This window comes from Oncorhynchus kisutch, linkage group LG23 (genome assembly GCF_002021735.2).
Source record: "Oncorhynchus kisutch isolate 150728-3 linkage group LG23, Okis_V2, whole genome shotgun sequence".
NCBI lineage: Eukaryota > Metazoa > Chordata > Actinopteri > Salmoniformes > Salmonidae > Oncorhynchus > Oncorhynchus kisutch.
Genome location: NC_034196.2, coordinates 28,463,671 through 28,487,233, shown reverse-complemented (window position 1 = coordinate 28,487,233; position 23,563 = coordinate 28,463,671). Strand labels below are relative to the sequence as shown.

The following is a 23,563-nucleotide window of genomic DNA, read 5'->3' as shown; positions in this document are numbered from 1 at the left end:
ACAAAAACACTACGCTGACAATAAACAATCTCTGACAAAGACATGAGGGGAAACAGAGGGTTAAATACACAACAGGTAATGAATGGGATTGAAAACAGGTGTGTGGGAAGACAAGACAAAACCAATGGAAAATGAAATATGGATCAATGATGGCTAGAAGACCGGTGACGTCGAACGCCGAGTACCGCCCGAACAAGGAGAGGCAACGACTTCGGCAGAAGTCGTGACACTGTCTCTTCTCTATTTCCCTCTCTCTCCCTCTCTTCTCCTCTCTCCTCTCCCTGTTATCGTCTACCCCTACTTCCCTCAGCTAGTTCGTTACAACCTGAACTTCATTGACGCTGAGTGGGAGTGTTCCGATCAGGACTCCATCATGGCGTCGTTTGACCAGCTGTATGAGGCTTGGCATGGGGGTTTGGACTGGTGCAACGCAGGGTGGGGGAGTGATAGGTAGGTTCTCACACACATTGAGAACCTATTACATTTACAGAGAAAAGAAGGGGGAGGGGGATGTGGGAGAGGAGATAGGAGAGAGGGAGGTCATGTGGAGGAAGTTAGTGGTATCATTAAAACTGTGATGTTTTATTTTTAGATACTGTAAAACACGAGGTGTGAGACAAAATCCATGTTTTTTTTGTAATCTGGGACCTGAAATTGTACAGGCATAGTTTAGGTCTGTACAATTTAAGGTTCATTTGATTTAATCTGTTATTTCTATGCAGGAACAGAAAGGGAAGATGGATTTGAGGGAGGGAGGGAGATAAAGATCATTGTTAGTGGATTATTCATGCCATAGCCTGAAGGACGTGCTTGGACTGAGAACAACCTGGTACAACTTCTGATAATTGGACTGATACCTTTGGACACTTACCTGTTCTGTGCAATTAAACCTAGGACAACAAAAGAACAACACTATTTACACAAAAACTAAACGCAAAGATGATGTAGACGCAAAGATGGTGTAAACGCAAAAATGTGTAGAGGATGAAGTAGAGGCATAGCGGTAGAGGATATAGTAGGACGATCCGTTTTGTTACTAAAGCACCTTATACCACCCACCACTGCGACCTGTATGCTCTAGTCGGCTGGCCCTCGCTACATATTCGTCACCAGACCCACTGGCTCCAGGTCATCTACAAGTCCATGCTAGGTAAATGTCCGCCTTATCTCAGTTCACTGGTCACGATGGCAACACCCACCCGTAGCACGCGCTCCAGCAGGTGTATCTCACTGATCATCCCTAAAGCCAACACCTCATTTGGCCGCCTTTCGTTCCAGTTCTCTGCTGCCTGTGACTGGAACGAATTGCCAAAATCGCTCAAGTTGGAGACTTTTATCTCCCTCACCAATTTCAAACATCTGCTATCTGAGCAGCTAACCGATTGCTGCAGCTGTACATAGTCTATCGGTAAATAGCCCACCCAATTTTACCTACCTCATCCCCATACTGTTTTTATTTATTTACCTTTCTGCTCTTTTGCACACCAGTATCTCTACCTGTACATGACCATCTGATCATTTATCACTCCAGTGTTAATCTGCAAAATTGTAATTATTCGCCTTCCTCCTCATGCCTTTTGCACACAATGTATATAGACTTTTTTTCTACTGTGTTATTGACTTGTTAATTGTTTACTCCATGTGTAACTCTGTGTTGTCTGTTTACACTGCTATGCTTTATCTTGGCCAGGTCGCAGTTGTAAATGAGAACTTGTTCTCAACTAGCCTACCTGGTCAAATAAAGGTGAAATAAAATAAAAAATTAAATACAGCGACTGCAATTAGAAGGCATCATGTTAATGTTACTACTTAGCTTTGGCTGTTGGACGTCCTGACGAACCATGTCCAGATAAAGCGTCCGGAGTGAAATAGTTGAATGAAAAAAAAGTTGAGCGAGGGGAAAAACTAAAAATATAAACGGTAATTAAAAAGTAAAAACAGTCAAGTTGTCAGGTAGCAAGGTAAGGTTGGCAACAAAACGCACAGCAACACCTAAACAAGTCTGCAAGTTGTGACCGGAAGTCAAAGATGCGTTCGACAGCGACACCTGGAGGGGGTGTAAGTAAGAGGATGGGAAAGAGGATAAATTAGGAGGACGGGTAGGGTATACAGAAGGAGGGTAGAGGTAGGGGATATCGTAGTAGGATAGAGGTAGGGGATATAGTAGTAGGATAGGGGTAGAGGATATAGTAGTAGGATAGGGACAAGGATATAGTAGTAGGATAGGGACAAGGATATAGTAGTAGGATAGAGGTAGGGGATATCGTAGTAGGATAGGGACAAGGATATCGTAGGAGGATAGGGACAAGGATATAGTAGTAGGATAGGGACAAGGATATAGTAGGAGGATAGGGACAAGGATATAGTAGGAGGATAGGGACAAGGATATAGTAGGAGGATAGGGGTAGAGGATATAGTAGGAGGATACGGGTAGAGAATATAGTAGCAGGATAGGGGTAGGGGATATCGTAGTAGGATAGGGACAAGGATATAGTAGTAGGATAGGGACAAGGATATAGTAGTAGGATAGGGACAAGGATATAGTAGTAGGATAGGGACAAGGATATAGTAGGAGGATAGGGACAAGGATATAGTAGTAGGATAGGGACAAGGATATAGTAGGAGGATAGGGACAAGGATATAGTAGGAGGATAGGGACAAGGATATAGTAGGAGGATAGGGACAAGGATATAGTAGGAGGATAGAGGTAGGGGATATCGTAGTAGGATAGAGGTAGGGGATATCGTAGTAGGATAGGGGTAGGGGATATCGTAGTAGGATAGGGGTAGGGGATATCGTAGTAGGATAGGGGTAGGGTATACAGAAGGAGGGTAGAGGTAGGGGATATCGTAGTAGGATAGAGGTAGGGGATATAGTAGTAGGATAGGGGTAGAGGATATAGTAGTAGGATAGGGACAAGGATATAGTAGTAGGATAGGGACAAGGATATAGTAGTAGGATAGAGGTAGGGGATATCGTAGTAGGATAGGGACAAGGATATCGTAGGAGGATAGGGACAAGGATATAGTAGTAGGATAGGGACAAGGATATAGTAGGAGGATAGGGACAAGGATATAGTAGGAGGATAGGGACAAGGATATAGTAGGAGGATAGGGGTAGAGGATATAGTAGGAGGATACGGGTAGAGAATATAGTAGGAGGATAGGGGTAGGGGATATCGTAGTAGGATAGGGACAAGGATATAGTAGTAGGATAGGGACAAGGATATAGTAGTAGGATAGGGACAAGGATATAGTAGTAGGATAGGGACAAGGATATAGTAGTAGGATAGGGACAAGGATATAGTAGGAGGATAGGGACAAGGATATAGTAGTAGGATAGGGACAAGGATATAGTAGGAGGATAGGGACAAGGATATAGTAGGAGGATAGGGACAAGGATATAGTAGGAGGATAGGGACAAGGATATAGTAGGAGGATAGAGGTAGGGGATATCGTAGTAGGATAGAGGTAGGGGATATCGTAGTAGGATAGAGGTAGGGGATATCGTAGTAGGATAGGGGTAGGGGATATCGTAGTAGGATAGGGGTAGGGGATATCGTAGTAGGATAGGGACAAGGATATAGTAGGAGGATAGGGGTAGGGGATATCGTAGTAGGATAGGGACAAGGATATAGTAGGAGGATAGGGGTAGAGAATATAGTAGGAGGATATGGTTAAAGGATATAGTTGGAGGATATGGGTAGAGGATGAAGTAGGAACATAGTGGCAGAGGTTATAGTAGGATGATAGGGGTAGAGGATGTAGTAGGAGGATAGGGGTAGAGGATATAGTAGGATGATAGGGGTAGAGGATATGGTGTGAGAATAGGGGTAGAGGAAATAGTTGGAAAATGTGGTAGAGGATATAGTAGGAGGATAGGGGTAGAGGATATAGTAGGATGATAGGGGTAGAGGATATAGTAGGATGATAGGGGTAGATGATATAGTAGGAGGATAGGGGTTGAGGATATAGTAGGAGGATAAGGGTGGAGGATAGGGGTTGAGGATATAGTGGGAGGATAGGTAAAGGGGATATGGTAGGAGGATAGAGTTAAAGGATATAGTTGGTGGATAGGTGTCAAGGATATAGTAAGAGGATAGCGATAGATTTAGTCAGAGGATACGGGTAGAGGATATAGTAGGAGGATAGGGTTAGGGGATATAGTAGGAGGATAGGTATAGGGGATATGGTAGGAGGATAGGGGTTGAGGATATAGTGGGAGGATAGGTATAGATTTAGTCAGAGGATACGGGTAGAGGATATAGTAGGAGGATAGGGTTTGGGGATATAGTAGGAGGATAGGGGTCGAGGATATAGTAGGAGGATGGTGGTAGAGGATTTGGTATGAGGATAAGGGTATTGGGTACCAACACACACATGCAGGCCCTCAGTAATGTACGTGTTTCCAAATGTGCGTGTTTTCCTGCCAGTTTGAGGAATTACAGAAGTACACAGGTGTCTTCTCGTGGTATTCCTGTTCTGTTCCTTGATCTTGTTACTGAAAAATGTCTTTCAAAGCAGCAGATTGTTTTAGAAGCTGGATGATGTCATGAGGGTGGTTGGTTTGCTGGTGGCGTTTCATATTTTCATGCTGGTTTCCAGAGCAAAGGGCTATTTTCATGTCCCCCACCCATTCACTCACTTCAGTCACTTATTTGTTCATTCACTTTTTGAGAGTATATCATCACTCTTTAAGCATTAGACATTAGAATGCATCCCCACTCTCTAAAATAAAGTACAGTGGCTCCCTCTATTGGTAATCAATACTTATTGCAGGTAAAGACACTATTTGTAATATTTTCAACAAGCTCCAGTGCATGTAATGACAAATCTTCTGCATTGAGATATGAAGCGAGAGAACATTGATACACATGGATAAAATCCGTTATCATATTTTTATTGCACACACAGCAGAAGTTGCGATGGAGCAGAGGATGGTGTATAGGTACATTATTAGTGGGTCTTTGGCGACATACACAACATAAACATAAAAACAGACAAATTATTCTCTGATAAATCACATTCCCTCTGCCTCCTCCGATACAGTATCCCCAACACTCTCTGGGTAGAAACAGACATGATAAAAACAGAGCAAACAGAATGTATGAAAGCAGTAAACAAAGAAGACAAATGCAGCAGAATCTTCTAACTGAGGAACAGCGATATTAGCCGATAAACTGTCAATACAGTCTCCTCTTTGTACTGTTGTTCATGCTTAATCAGGAGCAATTGATTTATACAGATATTTTACAGACGATAGTAACAGGATATACTGAAAAAGTGTTTGAGCTATTTTTGGGGGATCAAAAATGTTCCTTACGTAAAAAGGAATAATTTGTATTTCTAAAAGGTCATAGTTCAAGTGTCTTTGAGGTTGTGTTACTCTGCTTAGATGTGCCTGGATAGGTATTTTACGTATCAGCCAACAAATTCATATGTTACAGCAATCTGGTGCCTAATGGTGATCTGGCACGCATCCATTGGTTGATACATTCATTGTCTGAGCAGGGGAACACGACCTGAGTGTTTCTCAAAGTTGCTTCTGTTGAGAGCAGTTTGGGGGGATTCTCCGGTACAGGTCAACCCCCTGCCCAGCACGGTAACAGCTCAGATATCTGGATTGTATAACTTTACTAAACAGGTTGTGTGCAACATAAAGAACTGAAATGAGACATAATGTAAGATACGGATCTTTCTCTGCAAGGTACAACAAGGCAGATTTTTGTAAACAGCAAAATAAGTCATTGTTGTAAAAATCACTTCAGTTCTCATGACCTTTACCAGTATCACAGTCCATTCATTGGTGTAACATAAACAATAAATGAAATGAATATGTCTTAATATATAACGTTTATCCTCTATCTTATGAGTCAGGTCTCTAGCCACAGCACACGTTCACCCACATACCTGACATTCATTATACTCTATATTTTCCTCTTTATCATTGTATACATACTGTTTGTATAAAAAAAAACATTTTTTTAAACATTATCTTTACGATGAAGGTACAGTGCCTTGCGAAAGTATTCGGCCCCCTTGAACTTTGCGACCTTTTGCCACATTTCAGGCTTCAAACATAAAGATATAAAACTGTATTTTTTTGTGAAGAATCAACAACAAGTGGGACACAATCATGAAGTGGAACGACATTTATTGGATATTTCAAACTTTTTTAACAAATCAAAAACTGAAAAATTGGGCGTACAAATTTATTCAGCCCCCTTAAGTTAATACTTTGTAGCGCCACCTTTTGCTGCGATTACAGCTGTAAGTCGCTTGGGGTATGTCTCTATCAGTTTTGCACATCGAGAGACTGACATTTTTTCCCATTCCTCCTTGCAAAACAGCTCGAGCTCAGTGAGGTTGGATGGAGAGCATTTGTGAACAGCAGTTTTCAGTTCTTTCCACAGATTCTCGATTGGATTCAGGTCTGGACTTTGACTTGGCCATTCTAACACCTGGATATGATTATTTTTGAACCATTCCATTGTAGATTTTGCTTTATGTTTTGGATCATTGTCTTGTTGGAAGACAAATCTCCGTCCCAGTCTCAGGTCTTTTGCAGACTCCATCAGGTTTTCTTCCAGAATGGTCATGTATTTGGCTCCATCCATCTTCCCATCAATTTTAACCATCTTCCCTGTCCCTGCTGAAGAAAAGCAGGCCCAAACCATGATGCTGCCACCACCATGTTTGACAGTGGGGATGTTGTGTTCAGGGTGATGGGCTGTGTTGCTTTTACGCCAAACATAACGTTTTGCATTGTTGCCATCTGACCAGAGCACCTTCTTCCACATGTTTGGTGTGTCTCCCAGGTGGCTTGTGGCAAACTTTAAACAACACTTTTTATGGATATCTTTAAGAAATGGCTTTCTTCTTGCCACTCTTCCATAAAGGCCAGATTTGTGCAATATACGACTGATTGTTGTCCTATTGACAGAGTCTCCCACCTCAGCTGTAGATCTCTGCAGTTCATCCAGAGTGATAATGGGCCTCTTGGCTGCATCTCTGATCAGTCTTCTCCTTGTATGAGCTGAAAGTTTAGAGGGACGGCCAGGTCTTGGTAGATTTGCAGTGGTCTGATACTCCTTCCATTTCAATATTATCGCTTGCGCAGTGCTCCTTGGGATGTTTAAAGCTTGGGAAATCTTTTTGTATCCAAATCCGGCTTTAAACTTCTTCACAACAGCATCTCGGACCTGCCTGGTGTGTTCCTTGTTCTTCATGATGCTCTCTGCGCTTTTAACGGACCTCTGAGACTATCACAGTGCAGGTACATTTATACGGAGACTTGATTACACACAGGTGGATTGTATTGATCATCATTAGTCATTTAGGTCAACATTGGATCATTCAGAGATCCTCACTGAACTTCTGGAGAGAGTTTGCTGCACTGAAAGTAAAGGGGCTGAATAATTTTGCACGCCCAATTTTTCAGTTTTTGAAGTTTGAAATATCCAATAAATGTCATTCCACTTCATGATTGTGTCCCACTTGTTGTTGATTCTTCACAAAAAAATACAGTTTTATATCTTTATGTTTGAAGCCTGAAATGTGGCAAAAGGTCGCAAAGTTCAAGGGGGCCGAATACTTTCGCAAGGCACTGTATTACTGATGTTTTTAATACGCTGGAGAGCCACTGCAGGAGGTGACTGTCACAGATATCCCTTATATGCTAACAGTCACTTGTCATGAACAAAGATTGCACTTCATAGTGACTTTTTAATTGACCAAAGATGGTGAAAAACATGTGGCTCATTATTTTTTATTTTTTTTACATAAAATGAATTCACATGACATACTGCCTGTATGCACAATATTGAATCAAGTCTACACTGAGTATACAAAACACTAAGAACACCTGCTCTTTCCGTGACATAGACTGACCAGGTAAATCCAGGTGAAAGCTATGGTCCCTTACTGATGTCACCTGTTAAATCCCCTTCAATCAGTGTAGATGAAGGGGAGGAGACAGGTTAAAGACAGATTTGTAAGCCTTGAGGCATGGATTGTGTATGTGTGCCATTCAGTGGATGAATGGGCAAGACAAAAGATTGAAGTGCCTTTGAACAGGGTATGGTAGTAGGTGCCAGGCACACTGGTTTGTGTCAAGAACTGCAATGCTGCTGGGTTTTTAACACTCAACAGTTTTCTGTATTTATCAGTAATTGTCCACCACCCAAAGGACATCCAGCCAACTTGACACAACTGTGGGAAGCATTGGAGTCAACATGGGCCAGCATCCCTGTGGAACACTTTCAACACCTTGTAGAGTCCATGCCACAACAAACTGAAGCTGTTCTGAAGGGGGTTGTATATGAGAACAATCAACTTCTATCTTCCATTCTGTGAGCAGAAAATATGGAATGATTCATATAAACCTTCATAACTTGCTGATGTGATTATGTGAATGCTCATTATTCCAAATAATAAACTAGGGTCTCTTTCACTGGAATAATTGCAAACTTGTCACCAGGGCACAGGCAGACATTCTAGTAGTGAGCCAAATATATATTTTATGTGTCTTTTCAGTGGATTATTTCTCAGGAAAAAGAAACAGCATAAAGTGGACATTTTCAGAAAGCATTGGATTGAGATGTGTCCCTCTAGAGCAGGCACAGAAAAGCTCCCCTGTTCTAGAGACAGACACTGTTGCTGTGTTAACCATTAAGGCAGTGTGTGTTGTTGTCGGAAGAATCAGACGTGATCTGGGGTGGATTTCACTAAGCAAGATCAAGATCAAGTTAGCCAACTAACTTCAAAAATATTCTGAAACTTCATTTGTCCTAGTTGAATTTGAAATGGACTCAATGTGTTACAATGTTTATTAAACCTGTGTTTAATGAGAGTTTAGGCTTGCTGATTGTGATTATGCCTTGTGAAATACCCCATGGCCCTATCCAGGGCCCTAGCTATATATATTTATAAATAGTTCTGAAAGTATGTCAATGCGTCTGGCCCTAGCTAACCCCTTGGATCTGATCTGACTCTGTCTGGGATTAGTACATTACTCAAAATTCCAGAAATCCCCATTGGAAGAGTCCTGGAATCAGGAGGGAATAACAGGAAATTCAGATTCCTCCAACCAGGATTTCTGGAAAACTTTGGAATTTTGGGAAAGTTACCTGGAATTTTGCAACCTTATCTGCGCTTTTAAGGACTGACCAGAAATCAGATTAGTGTTGATGTCTCGTCTCTCTCTGGCTCTGTTGCTGCTGGTTACGGCTGCCCTGATGTTGCTAGTTGTAATTCTTCTGTTGGTCTTGGTTGTTTTAATTGTTGTATTGTTGGTTGTGATTGTACTGATTCTGGTTATGATTGTGATTATCGGTACGTTGCCGAGAAACGAAAGCCTTCTGGTAGGTAGCGGCTGAAAAAACAAAAGGAGAGATTGTTAATGTCGTTGCATCAAGGCCCTGATTAGTTGGTGGCTGTAGTCAGTTCTGGTAGTCATTGAGACAGCGGAAATGGAAGGTACTCACGGCTCATACAGGTGATCTTGGGGCTGTCCCATTGGCCATTGTCACGGCAGCGGATGGTAGGGACATGTCTCTGTATGAAACCGTTTTTACAGTGGTAACGAACCAGAGTGTTGATCTCATAACGAGGCTTCATAGAACCGAACACACAGGCATCCTTCACCAATGGGGGCTGGCTGCAAGAGACTGTAGGGAGGAGAGAGGACAGGGGTAAGGTGTGAGTGTGTGTGTGTGTGTGTGTGTGTGTGTGTGTGTGTGTGTGTGTGTGTGTGTGTGTGTGTGTGTGTGTGTGTGTGTGTGTGTGTGTGTGTGTGTGTGTGTGTGTGTGTGTGTGTGTGTGTGTGTGTGTGTGTGTGTGTGTGTGTGTGTGAGAGTGTATGTCTAGGTAGCCATTTGATTAGCTGTTCAGGAGTCTTTTGGCTTGGTGGTAGAAGCTGTTTAGAAGCCTCTTGGACCTAGACTTGGCACTCCGGTACCGCTTGCCGTGCGGTAGTAGAGAGAACAGTCTATGACTGGGGTGCCTGGAGTCTTTGACAATTGTTAGGGCCTTTCTCTGACACCACCTGGTATAGAGGTCCTGGATGGCAGGAAGCTTGGCCCCGGGGATGTACTGGGCCGTACGCACTACCCTCTCTAGTGCCTTGTGGTCGGAGGCCGAGCAGTTGCCATACCAGGCAGTGATGCAACCAGTAAAACCTTTTGAGGATCTGAGGACCCATTCCAAATCTCTTCAATGTTTTTCAATGAGAAAAATTGAAATTTGGTTTACTTTCTGAATTGATGGAGCAGCTGTAAAACCTTTTGAGGATCTGAGGACCCATTCCAAATCTCTTCAATGTTTTTCAATGAAAAAAATTGAAATTTGGTTTACTTTCTGAATTGACTGGAATTGAACTGGAATTGAACTGGAATTGACCCAATAATGTTTGTGTTACCTGTGCCCTTCTTGCAGGTGAAGGTGAGGTGGTAGTTGCAGGGTACATCGTTCCACTGTCCTCCCTCATGCCAGATCATCACCACACAGTCCTCTCCAGATTGGAAGAAACTGTCTGGCTGGTTGGGACGCCAGTGCTCATATTGCTGCAAACAAACAATCACACGCTCTCATCATTACCAACAGTCATATTCAATAGCAGCTTAACAGCTCCACAGTTACCCTGATAGCTCACACAGCCCTTACTGTATAATATCATCATTCACAGTATACATGACCTGTAAGGTAGTCACTGTATAACACAGGGGAGGAATCTCATTGTAACTTCTTTACCAATCTCATTCATCACTAGCCATTATAGGAACCAGATGACCTTTCAACAAGCCTATCGGTTTATACACAAGTTTCCTTTGTTAACCCTGCTTTTTCTGTAAGCTGTCAGAAGCTTTACTTACGAACAGCCTCTACGAGCCTCTAGAGGAGAGAACCCAGTGGAGACTCCTACTGTGACAGAATAGAGCTATGCTTTACTTACGAACAGCCTCTACAAGCCTCTAGAGGAGAGAACCCAGCGGAGACTCCTACTGTGACAGAATAGAGCTATGCTTTACTTACGAACAGCCTCTACGAGCCTCTAGAGGAGAGAACCCAGCGGAGACTCCTACTGTGACAGAATAGAGCTATGCTTTACTTACGAACAGCCTCTACGAGCCTCTAGAGGAGATAACCCAGCGGAGACTCCTACTGTGACAGAATAGAGCTATGCTTTACTTACGAACAGCCTCTACGAGCCTCTAGAGGAGAGAACCCAGTGGAGACTCCTACTGTGACAGACTAGAGCTATGCTTTACTTACGAACAGCCTCTAGAGGAGAGAACCCAGCGGAGACTCCTACTGTGACAGAATAGAGCTATGCTTTACTTACGAACAGCCTCTACGAGCCTCTAGAGGAGAGAACCCAGTGGAGACTCCTACTGTGACAGAATAGAGCTATGCTTTACTTACGAACAGCCTCTAGAGGAGAGAACCCAGCGGAGACTCCTACTGTGACAGAATAGAGCTATGCTTTACTTACGAACAGCCTCTACGAGCCTCTAGAGGAGAGAACCCAGTGGAGACTCCTACTGTGACAGAATAGAGCTATGCTTTACTTATGAACAGCCTCTAGAGGAGAGAACCCAGCGGAGACTCCTACTGTGACAGAATAGTGCTGAGGTGGAGTTAGCATGTGGCTGTAATACACAAAGAGGTCATACAGGGGCGCTATTGCTCCATCTCAGTGAGCCAGACCTATAATCTCTACTGTGAAACTGAACCAGATGTTTAGCTAACCCCCGACCACCAGCAACACCCTCTGGCATGGGGACAGGGGGAATTCTCCCCCTTCTCTTCTTTAGGATCTTTTTGTTGCAGTGTCCCTGGTCCAAACGGCTACAGCTATGCATCAATGCATGTTAACTCAAACACACACATGTACACTTAGAACTGAACAAGGTTGTGTCTTGCAGCACTGAGCGATAACGCCGTTAAAAAACAACATTGTTTCAACAGTATCATCTGCGTCTCTCTCTTGTGGCTGTGTGTGCGCAGCAACACCCACACACACACACACAAACACACACTGTCCTTACTCCATATCTTAGCTCACACTTCATACAGAGAAAACAGCTAGACATTCCCTGCGTAGTATGTGTGTGTGTGTCTTAAAACCATCTGTAACACCCATATCACATCATATCATACACTACATGGCCAAAAGTATGTGGAAGTCTGCTCGTCGAAAGTCTCATTCCAAAATCATGGGCATTAATGTAGAGTTGGTCCCCCCTTTGCTGCTATAACAGCCTCCACTCTTCTGGGAAGGCTTTCCACTAGATGTTGGAATATTGCTGTGGGTACTTCCTTCCATTCAGCCACAAGAGTATTAATGAGGTCGGGCACTGATGTTGGGCGATTAGGCAGTCGGCGTTCCAATTCATCCCAAAGGTGTTCGATAGTGTTGAGGTCAGAGCTCTGTGCAGGCCAGTCAAGTTCTTCCACAAACTGTTGCGACAAAGTTGGAAGCACCTAGCCCGAACCATGATAAACAGCCCCAGACCACTATTCCTCCTCCACCAAACTTTACAGTTGACACTCTTACTCCTGGCATCCGCCAAACCCAGATTCATCCGTCGGACTGCCAGATGGTGAAGCGTGATTCCACTGCTCCAGAGTCCAATGGCGGCGGCGACCATTATACCACTCCAGCCAACGCTTGGCATTGCGCAGGGTGATCTTAGGCTTGTGTGTGGCTGCTCGGGCCATGGCAACCCATTTCATGAAGCTCCCAACGAACAGTTATTGTGCTGACGTTGCTTCCAAAGGCAGTTTGGAACTCAGTAGTGAGTGTTGCAACCAAGGACAGACGATTTTTACACGCTACACGTTTCAACTCTCGGCGGTCCCATTCTGTGAGCTTGTGTGGCCAATCACTTTGCGACGTTTCCACTTCACAATAACAGCACTTACAGTTGTCCGGAGCAGCTCTAGCAGGGCAGAGATTTGACGAACTGACTTGTTGGAAAGGTGGCATCCTTTGACGGTGCCACACTGAAAGTTACTGAGCTCTTCAGTACGGGCTATTCTACTGCCAATGTTTGTCTATGGAGATTGCATGGCTCTGTGCTGGATGTTATTCACTTGTCAGCAACGGGTGTGACTGATATAGCTGAATCCACTCATCTGAAGGGGTGTCCACATACTTTTGACCATGTAGTGAATCTTATCAGGGAATTTTCTCCTGTTCTACCATGATGCTGCCATCTGTCCAGCGGAAGTCTCTCTCAAACATCTTGTCGTTCAGACCGATCCACTGGTAGTCATGGCCCAGACCTGGGGGTGAGAAACAACAGTTATGACTGCATCTGTCTAACTCTACAACAGCAAATCACAAATACATTTTAAGATGTGTGAATCACCAGCTTCCTGTTCCCAAAGGCTGCTTTCTGAGCCCCAAAACACTGCAGATCTCTCCCTCTTTCCCCCTTTCTAGGTGAATCAATGTTGTTTACACATCATTTCAACCAAAGATTCTATGTGATGACATTGAATCAATGTGGAAAACTGATTGGATATTTTTGTCACCCAACTTTTAAATCCAATGACATGGTGAAATGTGTTGATTTTACGCTGAATTCACATTAGCTGACAACTCAACCAAATGTAAATCAAAACTAGACGTTGAGCTGACGTTTGTGCCCAGTGGGTAGTTTGAGGTGTGTGTGTATGAATGATACAGACCAAATCAGAGGGGGTACTTACTTTACAGTAGGTAAGCAGCCCTAGGGTATGACGTGAGTACCCCCTACTGTGAACTGTCCCCAATAAACTAGTCAGGAAAACTGTTGTCATGCTGTCACCACAGCCAGAGCTGCATGTTGCACAAACATCAGTCTTGTACAGTTTGTTGTGCAGACTCATCAAAACAGTTTCATTATGGAGTCCTGAGTGCTACATATGACACACAATATCTCTACGCTCCATACTCTCTACCCTTTGACCTCTCACCCTAACCTGGACCTGTTACCTGTGACTAATGACAACCTAAGGGAGGCGGGACTTACGGTTGACATACAGCTGCTCCTCCTGTGACAGGACACTGGCTAGGTGGGCTCCTTGGACACGACACTCCCTCTCGGCAGCGTCCCAGGTCCGTCGGTGGGTGATGTACTTATAACAATGGCTCTGGAACTTCTGCCAGCCATACTCACACACCTCCGTGTCTGGGGGAGAGAGAGGAATCAATGATTAACAGATGAATCAATGGCTAACAATATCCACAGAGATGAAACAAAGGGAGAAGAGAGAGAAACAGAGAGTGAAAGAGATCGAAACAGAGTGAGAGAGTTAGAGAGAGAAACAGAGTGAGAGAGTTAGAGAGAGAAACAGAGTGAGAGAGTTAGAGAGAGAAACAGAGTGAGAGAGTTAGAGAGAGAAACAGAGTGAGAGAGTTAGAGAGAGAAACTAAAACGAAGTGTGGACTGTACAAGAGAAAGAGCTCCAGCTGGTTTAGAAAGGTCCCTGACTGAATGAGCTCACAGACTCCCAGTTGGAGCTCATTATCTGCTTTGGAAACCCTCACAAGTTTCCCTGTTCTCTAGGCCAAACACACACACACACAAGCTTGCTCGCTCTCATGCATTCATCCACATTGATCCACCCGTGTAAGTCGAGAATGGAAGAGCATGCTACTGCATTAAGGGACTGTCACTCCATACTGAACCCTCTTTGTAGTTTTGGGACTTTGCAAGATTTGTGTATGTTAGTGGGTCCACAATGCTATGTCAGAAAACCATGATCCGGCATGCTGCTGGCTTGGATGAGCTGTTGTCATAGAATTAGAATTCTGAATAGTTGTTTAGAGTAGTTGCATTCTTCTACAAGTTTATTCTGAGTGTTCTACTGTAGAATGTTGAATGGGCTCAATATGTTATGAAAAGCAACACATCATGCGTTGACATAATTTAAAGATGAGACACTTGATACGACAAATGCCAATCTGCAAAAATCCCTTCTCAGGTCTGTTTAGCTTGTTTCCCGTGAGTCTTGTTGCTAAGTTCGTTGCTAGGGAATGACCAGTGTTATTCATATCGTACAGGCTGAACAGGCAGGTGTTTGTTACGTCATCACTTATAATGTCTAGAGAAACATGCAAACATTATAAAGGGTTAAAGCTAGACTGGTAGACTGAGCATGTCTGTGATGTGTGTCAGGTGGTGGGTTATGGGCCAGCAGGTGGCCTTGCGGTTAGAGCACTGGGCCAGTAACCGAAAGGTTGACCATTTGAATAATTTGAATCCCTGAGCCAACAAGCCAACAATCTGTATTTCTGCCCATGAGTAAAGCAGGTAACGCCCTCTCAGATTCAGAGAGGATGGGTTAAAGGAGAAAGTTTCAGTTGGTCCTTGAGTGCAATTGACAATGAAATGACTTTTAATCAAGGCCTCAAGGTGCATCTCTCATCAGCGAGCTTCAGATCACCTTTATTAACTTATCATACCCCCGTCACTGGCTACACACACACACACACATACAGGCTCACACACACACACACACACAGATGCTCAGACACACACGCGCTTACATACACACATGCTCACACACACAAACACAAACATACACAAACTTGTCAACGATCAGCGCTGTATTGGATAAAGAGTTGGTTTAGTCCATGCCAGTGGTTAGTACAGCCTGCATTGATCCAGTCCACCACAGCTGCAACATCTTTCTAATAAAATAATGGACTGATTCTGTCCTTGCCCTCTCTCCTCTGGCCCAATAGCATCAGAACACAGCTGTGGCTCTCCAGGTGTGGCTGTCAGTGTGTTTGTTTAGCATGATATTTGTGTATGTGCTGTTACAGATACAGTACGAGGGTGAATGCACATGTTATTGGGTGTATGCATGTGAGCATGCATGTATGTACAGTATAGTTGCTGAGTAAAAGTAGCAGTACTAGGGATGGAGCTGGAACTAATCTAGTGTGAGGCCAACGCCCAGCGTTAGGGGATATCCAGGGAGCATAGACATGACTCACTGTGTGTGTGTGTGTGTGTGTGTGTGTGTGTGTGTGTGTGTGTGTGTGTGTGTGTGTGTGTGTGTGTGTGTGTGTGTGTGTGTGTGTGTGTGTGTGTGTGTGTGTGTGTGTGTGTGTGTGTGTGTGTGTGTGTGTGTGATGCACCCTATACAAAGCCATAGTCAACCTTGGACAATGGTGTTCTCAGCCTGATCCAGAGAATGGAGTCTGTTTACTGACTAAATACGAACAAGAGCTGGCAGTTCCACTAGAACCATTTAACACTTTTGGACAGAACTGTGAGTTGTCTTGAAAGGCTGCCTCTTTCTTGTAAAAGCTTTGATTAGGGGTTTAAAACAGCTGCACTGGTGTGTGTGTTACCTTGTTCACAGAGCTGTCCTGTGTAGCTGGGCAGACACACACAGCTGAAGGAGTTGACTCCGTCCATACAGGTGGCTCCATTAGCACACGGGTTGGATTGGCACTCATCAACATCTACACAAATGACATAGAATATAATATAACTGTGTGTGTGTGTGTGTCTTTCTCTCTTTTTCACTCTCTCTGGAGGACCAAGCTAAGACCAACAGATTCTGTTTGTGCAGAATGTGATGTGTTTGCATGTAAACGGGTGTTGCTTGTAATGGACAGGGGTGATAATGATACAACTTCTCTATTAAAACAAGACATAAAACACCTAGAAAGCATCCAGAGCTCAACCTCGTCAAGCCACACATGTCCTCAAGGCATGACTGCAAGCACGCACACACACGCAGCTAAATGAGGTCAGCCCTGAAGTCCTACAGCAGCCAAGGCTTCCTGACATGACATATCTCAGAGACCCCTCATAAATGTGTCTTGGGTGGTAATCTGGAGACATGAATATATTATGGAGATGTGTGTACCTGTTTGGCAATGCTGTCCGGTGTATCCAGGTGCACATACACAGATGCTGGCGTTGCCTCTCTGGTAGCAAGATGCTTTGTTCAGACACACATTTACCGTGCACTGCTGCAGAGCTGAGAAAAGACACACACATATCCTCATCATCACAGCAGTTATCATTAGCATCATCGCAAAGTTAACATCGTCATCGCGATCATTGTCATCATCATCAGCATCATTGTCATCAAAAACATTATTATCATCATCCTCATCAATAACATTATCATCATCATCATCATCATCAATAACATTATTATCATCATCAATAACATTATTATCATCATTAATAACATTATTATCATCATTAATAACATTATTATCATCATCAATAACATTATTATCATCATCAATAACATTATTTTCATCATCAATTATTATCATCATCAATAACATTATTATCATCATTAATAACATTATTATCATCATCAATAACATTACGATCATTATTAATAACATTATTATCATCATCAATAACATTATCATCATCAATAACATTACGATCATTATTAATAACATTATTTTCATCATCATCAATAACATTATTTTCATCATCATCAATAACATTATTATCATCATTAATAACATTATTATCATCATCAATAACATTACAATCATTATTAATAATATTATTATCATCATTAATAACATTATTATCATCATCAATAACATTATTATCATCATTAATAACATTATTATCATCATTAATATCATTATTATCATCATCAATAACATTATTATTATCATCATCAATAACATTATTTTCATCATCAATTATTATCATCATAAATAACATTATTATCATCATTAATAACATTATTATCATCATCAATAACATTACGATCATTATTAATAATATTATTATCATCATCAATAACATTATTATTATCATCAACGTTCAACAACAACTAATGGCCATGATGACGTCATACACCCATCGTTAAACATTGAATAGGCTCTGAGATTTACACCTACGTCTGACATCGACGGTCTGGGCCTCGATGTAGTAGTCAGTTCCTGTTTCAGGCTGATAGGTGGACTGGGGTTGCTCAGGAACAGGGGGACTGGCCTCCAGCAGAGGAGAACCATTCACATGGTCATAATCCACAAACTCCTCCCCATCAGGCTGGAGGGTCTGGGTGGTCAGGGCCCAGTCAGGGATGGGGCGGGAGGGGCGGGCAGGAAGTGGAGTGGAGGGTTGGGCAGGAGGTGGAGTGGAGGAGTGGGTGGGAGGTGGAGTGGAGGGATGTGCAGAAGGTGGATTGGAGGAGTGGGTGAGAGGTGGCGTGGAGGAGTGGGTGAGAGGTGGAGTGGAGGGATATGCAGAAGGTGGAGTGGAGGAGTGGGTGAGAGATGGAGTGGAGGGATGTGCAGATGGTGGAGTGGAAAGGCGGGTGAGAGGTGGAGTGGAGGGATGTGCAGAAGGTGAATTGGAGGCGCGGGTGGGAGGTGGAGTGGAGGGGTGTGCAGGGGGTGTGTGTGTCAGGTTCAGGTGCAGTGTGGTCTTCTGATCTGTGGTAGAGAGGCTGGTTTGCTCCTGGTGGTGGGTGGTGGGGAATCTAGGGTGAGAGGGTTGTTTGGTTTGCTCTTTAGTGTGTGTGAGGTGATCTCTGTCGTGTGTTGGATGCTGGGTGGTTTGTGTAGTGGGGTATCTGGTCTGATCCTTAGTGTGTGTGGAGTGATCTCTATCATGTGTTGGATGCTGGGTGGTTTGTGTAGTGGGGTATCTGGTCTGATCCTTAGTGTGTGTGGAGTGATCTCTATCGTGTGTGGCATGCTGGGTGGTTTGTGTAGTGGGGTATCTGGTCTGATCCTTAGTGTGTGTGGAGTGATCTCTATCGTGTGTTGGATGCTGGGTGGTTTGTGTAGTGGGGTATCTGGTCTGATCCTTAGTGTATGTGGAGTGATCTCTATCGTGTGTGGCATGCTGGGTGGTTTGTGTAGTGGGGTATCTGGTCTGATCCTTAGTGTGAGTGGAGAGATCTTTATCCTGCGTGGTAGGCTGGAGGGGGTAGTCTGTGTGCTGTGTAGAAGAGTCTATGTGATTTGCAGTGCGGTCTCCTACAGTCTCTCCTGCCTGGGCTGGTCTGGCTCCTGGTCTGGCTCCCGGTTCGGGTGTAACAGTCACCTGTCCCTCCACCCCAGGCCCCACCAGGGGAGCCTCAATGGCTCCAGGGCTGCCAGGGCTGGTGAATCTGGGGTCTTCATGTGGGTACACCTCCTGGGCCGAGCCTTCCTCTTCTGTCGACGTAGACCCCTCAAAGTCTACTACCTCGGTCTGTGAGGGAGTTTGTGTGTCTTTGGTGTAAGTGTGGTGTGTGTGAGATGGAGTGTGTGCGACGCTCTCCGCCCCTCCAATCTCTGTCTCGTCCGTGACCACACCTGGTTGGCTATCTGAGGCTGGGGTGGGCCGGGTATCATCTGCTGAGCCCTCCTGGGTATGGCCGCTTGACCACTCCATGTCCTCATAGGGGAAGATGCCATCTGGGGAAGTATTGGGGGAACTAGGGGATGAGGCTGAGACTGGGGAAGAGAGAGGGAAAGAGACTGGGGGAGAGACTAGGGAAGAGACTGGGAGAGAGACTAGGGAAGAGACTGAGGAAGAGACTGGGGAAGAGACTGGGGTAGAGCCTGGAGAAGAGACTGGGGAAGAGACTGGGGAAGAGACTGGGGAAGAGACTGGGGAAGAGCCTGGGGAAGAGACTGGGGAAGAGCCTGGGGAAGAGACTGGGGAAGAGACTGGGGTAGAGACTGGGGGAGAGACTGGGGTAGAGACTGGGGAAGAGACTGGGGAAGAGACTGGGGAATAGACTGGGGAATAGACTGGGGAAGAGACTGGGGAATAGACTGGGGAAGAGCCTGGGGAAGAGCCTGGGGAAGAGACTGGGGTAGAGACTGGGGAAGAGACTGGGGAAGAGACTGGGGTAGAGACTGGGGAAGAGACTGGGGAATAGACTGGGGAAGAGACTGGGGAAGAGACTGGGGAATAGACTGGGGAAGAGACTGGGGTAGAGACTGGGGAAGAGACTGGGGAAGAGACTGGGGAAGAGACTGGGGAAGAGCCTGGGGAAGAGACTGGGGAATAGACTGGGGAAGAGACTGGGGAATAGACTGGGGAAGAGACTGGGGAATAGACTGGGGAAGAGACTGGGGAATAAACTGGGGAAGAGCCTGGGGAAGAGACTGGGGAATAAACTGGGGAAGAGCCTGGGGTAGAGACTGGGGAAGAGCCTGGGGAAGAGACTGGGGAAGAGACTGGGGAATAGACTGGGGAAAAGACTGGGGAAGAGACTGGGGAAGAGCCTGGGGTAGAGACTGGGGAAGAGCCTGGGGAAGAGACTGGGGAAGAGACTGGGGAAGAGCCTGGGGAAGAGCCTGGGGTAGAGACTGGGGAAGAGCCTGGGGAAGAGACTGGGGAAGAGACTGGGGAAGAGACTGGGGAAGAGCCTGGGGTAGAGACTGGGGAAGAGACTGGGGAAGAGCCTGGAGAAGAGACTGGGGAAGAGACTGGGGAAGAGACTGGGGAAGAGACTGGGGAAGAGCCTGGAGATGTGTGTAGGGAAGAAGGGGTTGTTTCTTTAGAGCTTTCTGTCTTTCCTCCTGTCTGTGTCCTCCCTCTATCTGTATATTGGTCTGTGACTGAAGTTGTGTGTCTATCTGTGTCTCTGTCTGTGTCTCTGTCTGTATCGCTGTCTGAAGTTGTGTGTCTGTCTGTGTCTCTGTCTGTAGTTGTGTCTCTGTCTGTAGTTGTGTCTCTGTCTGTAGTTGTGTCTCTGTCTGTGTCTATGTCTGTGTCTCTGTCTGTAGTAGTGGACTCTCTGGTCTCTCCAGTATGAATAGCTCCATAGTCAAAGGGAGTGAGGCTCTTCTCCTCCTCGTCATGATCCATCTCTTCCCCCAGTTCAATGTGGACTGGTGTGGCCGTCTCAAACTGGTCTCCTCTCGCCTCCTGCTCCTTCCCTGGCAGCTCTGGCTCCAGAGTCACCTAAATGAATGAATTCATTTTCATTTTCCTGTAGTGTCACTTTATGCAACCCATCCTGATGATGATTTTCTACTTCCATTGTCCTTGAAAGAGATGCTGAATATATCTCACAAATCCAGACAACCACAGTAAATCTGACCTGGTGTTTCCCGTTGATGAAGCTGAGTGTTGGGGGGAGAGTGATGGGATGGATACTGTCCTCGCTGCCCTGGATGGCCTCAGTCTGGATGAATGGGAAGGCTGGGATGAGAGGGGACTGGAAATCTCCATTACCCCCTAGAGGCTGGCCAAGGATCTGCAGGATGTGGTCGACTGGAAGCACAGGGCAACACAGGGAGAAGTCAGAGAGTGTGTGTGTGGGTTGGTTCTATCCTAGTGGGGACCCACGAGGATAGTAAAACAAGAAAGATGCTCCCTTGTGGACATATCCCACGATGTTGATGATGATGTGCTTTCTTTAATGGTGGTTGGGGGGGGCTGATTCCAGAAGCTGCTCATTTGACTGCTACATAAAATAACAGCCCTTCGTAGCACGCTTGGACAGCCTCTGATACACTGTGATACTTATATTTGTCAGTCTCAGCCACATTCATAGGCTTGCAGTATGTGGCCTCCAGACCAAAGCAAAACAGTTGGCTAGGTACTGCTCTGTTTCAGCTGTTAGAGGCAGCCTAGCTGTTTGGAGAAGGAGGTTTCTTTATCTTTCAGTGTCCATGTATACAGGGACCTTTGAGAGGTTTGGATACCTCTTGAAATCTACATTGTGGATCCAAATAAGTGTGTGTGTGTGTGCATCAGGACCTGCAGATTAAGGTCTACCAGAAACACCATGGGGAATCCCTCTTCCACATTTCTGATCAATTATAATTGTTTCAGCATTGCAATACCATCCACAAAGAGTGAATAGTGTCTGCTGTGTGTTGGCTACGACTGGGTCGATCCGAGCCAGACGTATTACTGGAACAAGGCAGGTTTGTGTGTCTTCATTAGGTCTTTATGGTACACATGGAACATATATCGTGGGAACGGGTGCAAGGGGGAAGCACATATGGACAGGCAGCACTAAACCTGAGGTTAGTTATATCTCTGGGGACAAATAAAAACCGTGACGAGATGGTATAAATAAATCATTTTAATCTGTGTGTGTGTGTGTGTGTGTGTGTGTGTGTGTGTGTGTGTGTGTGTGTGTGTGTGTGTGTGTGTGTGTGTGTGTGTGTGTGTGTGTGTGTGTGTGTGTGTGTGTGTGTGTGTGTGCGTGCGTGCGTGCGTGCGTGTGTGTGTGTGTATATATATATATATATATATCCGGCCTAGCGGTTAAGAGAGTTGGGCCAGTAAACTGAGGGTCACTGGTTCAAATCCCTGAGCCAACTGGGTGAAAGATCTGTCGACATGCCCTTGAGCTCCTGTAAGTCCCTCTGGATAACAGCGTCTAATAAATTACTTAAATGTGTGTGTGCGTCAGACTTACCCATCTTAATAAAACCCACTCCCAACCTAAAGAGGTGTCCAATTGTGACCCTGAATCAAAAATATCTACTATATGTGAAACAGGATGTGTGAACCATAATACTATATATTTCAATTTCTCAATTTCCTCTAATGTAGAAACAATGGGACTATAACCCACTGAAGAACTGAGCTCTTATTGAGTTACTGGGTGAAATGTTACCTAACTTTTTACTACAATATACAATATACCCCTTTAATAATAAACAATAGCCATTCATAAATGTTATACCTTGGATGGGGGTAGGGGAGCAGTGTCGACTCACGCACATCAAAGGGGAAAGAGGGAGAGGCACGGGGACGGGGGAGTTAGGGGGATGAAGGTTGGAGAAGGAGGGAGTAATTAGTTGACAATGATTACATCGCTGATTGAGCTAAAACAGGCTCTGCCAGTGGACCTTGTGTGTGTTCCAAGTTTAACTTTAAAGTTTTATTGGTCATAATGTACATGATACACATGGTATACACCATCCAACGAAATGCTTAGGCCTACTTGTAGTGTGTGTGTGTGTGTGTGTGTGTGTGTGTGTATGCGCGTCTTTCTCTCTTTTTCACTCTCTCTGGAGGACCAAGCTAAGACCAACAGATTCTGTTTGTGCAGAATGTGATGTGTTTGCATGTAAACGGGTGTTGCTTGTAAATGGACAGGGGTGATAATGATACAACTTCTCTATTAAAACAAGACATAAAACACCTAGAAAGCATCCAGAGCTCAACCTCGTCAAGCCACACATGTCCTCAAGGCATGACTCCAAGCACGCACACACACGCAGCTAAATGAGGTCAGCCCTGAATCTAAAAATGCTCCCACAGATCCTGAAGTCCTACAGCAACCAAGGCTTCCTGATATGACAGATCTCAGAGACCCCTCGTAAATGTGTCTTGGGTGGTAATCTGGAGATATGAATATATTATGGAGATGTATCAGGTCAGTTTAGGTCACAGTTGTCCAGCAGTAGTCTGGTTTAAGAGTGGTCACTGTCTCCTTCTTGTCCGTGGTACACACACTCTTTAACAATGTGTCCTGTATACTCTCTTTCCATGTGATCTCTCTCTCTCTATTCGGTCTGCCTACAGAGCATCAATATAAGCAGGCCACTGTGGGTACAGTGAGTACAGAGTCCTTCAGCACACAGTAACCCACAGAGACTCTCTAAT

General features: G+C 44.7%; 1 protein-coding gene across 1 annotated transcript in view; it reads right to left on the bottom strand.

The window, feature by feature from the left end:
- Positions 1-7,739: 7,739 nt before the first annotated feature.
- LOC109868823 (neurocan core protein-like) overlaps positions 7,740-23,563 on the bottom strand; it is a 29,892-nt gene continuing 14,068 nt past the window's right edge. Inside the window, exons 8-19 of the mRNA XM_031802248.1 lie at positions 21,036-21,208; positions 20,639-20,896; positions 20,060-20,394; positions 19,640-19,974; positions 17,887-19,542; positions 16,875-16,988; positions 16,351-16,464; positions 14,018-14,176; positions 13,204-13,286; positions 10,417-10,561; positions 9,485-9,667; positions 7,740-9,372 (exon numbers count right to left, since the gene is read on the bottom strand). Coding sequence (XP_031658108.1) covers positions 9,275-9,372; positions 9,485-9,667; positions 10,417-10,561; positions 13,204-13,286; positions 14,018-14,176; positions 16,351-16,464; positions 16,875-16,988; positions 17,887-19,542; positions 19,640-19,974; positions 20,060-20,394; positions 20,639-20,896; positions 21,036-21,208 — 3,653 coding nt within the window. The 3' untranslated portion in view covers positions 7,740-9,274. The remainder of the gene's footprint in view (positions 9,373-9,484; positions 9,668-10,416; positions 10,562-13,203; positions 13,287-14,017; positions 14,177-16,350; positions 16,465-16,874; positions 16,989-17,886; positions 19,543-19,639; positions 19,975-20,059; positions 20,395-20,638; positions 20,897-21,035; positions 21,209-23,563) is intronic.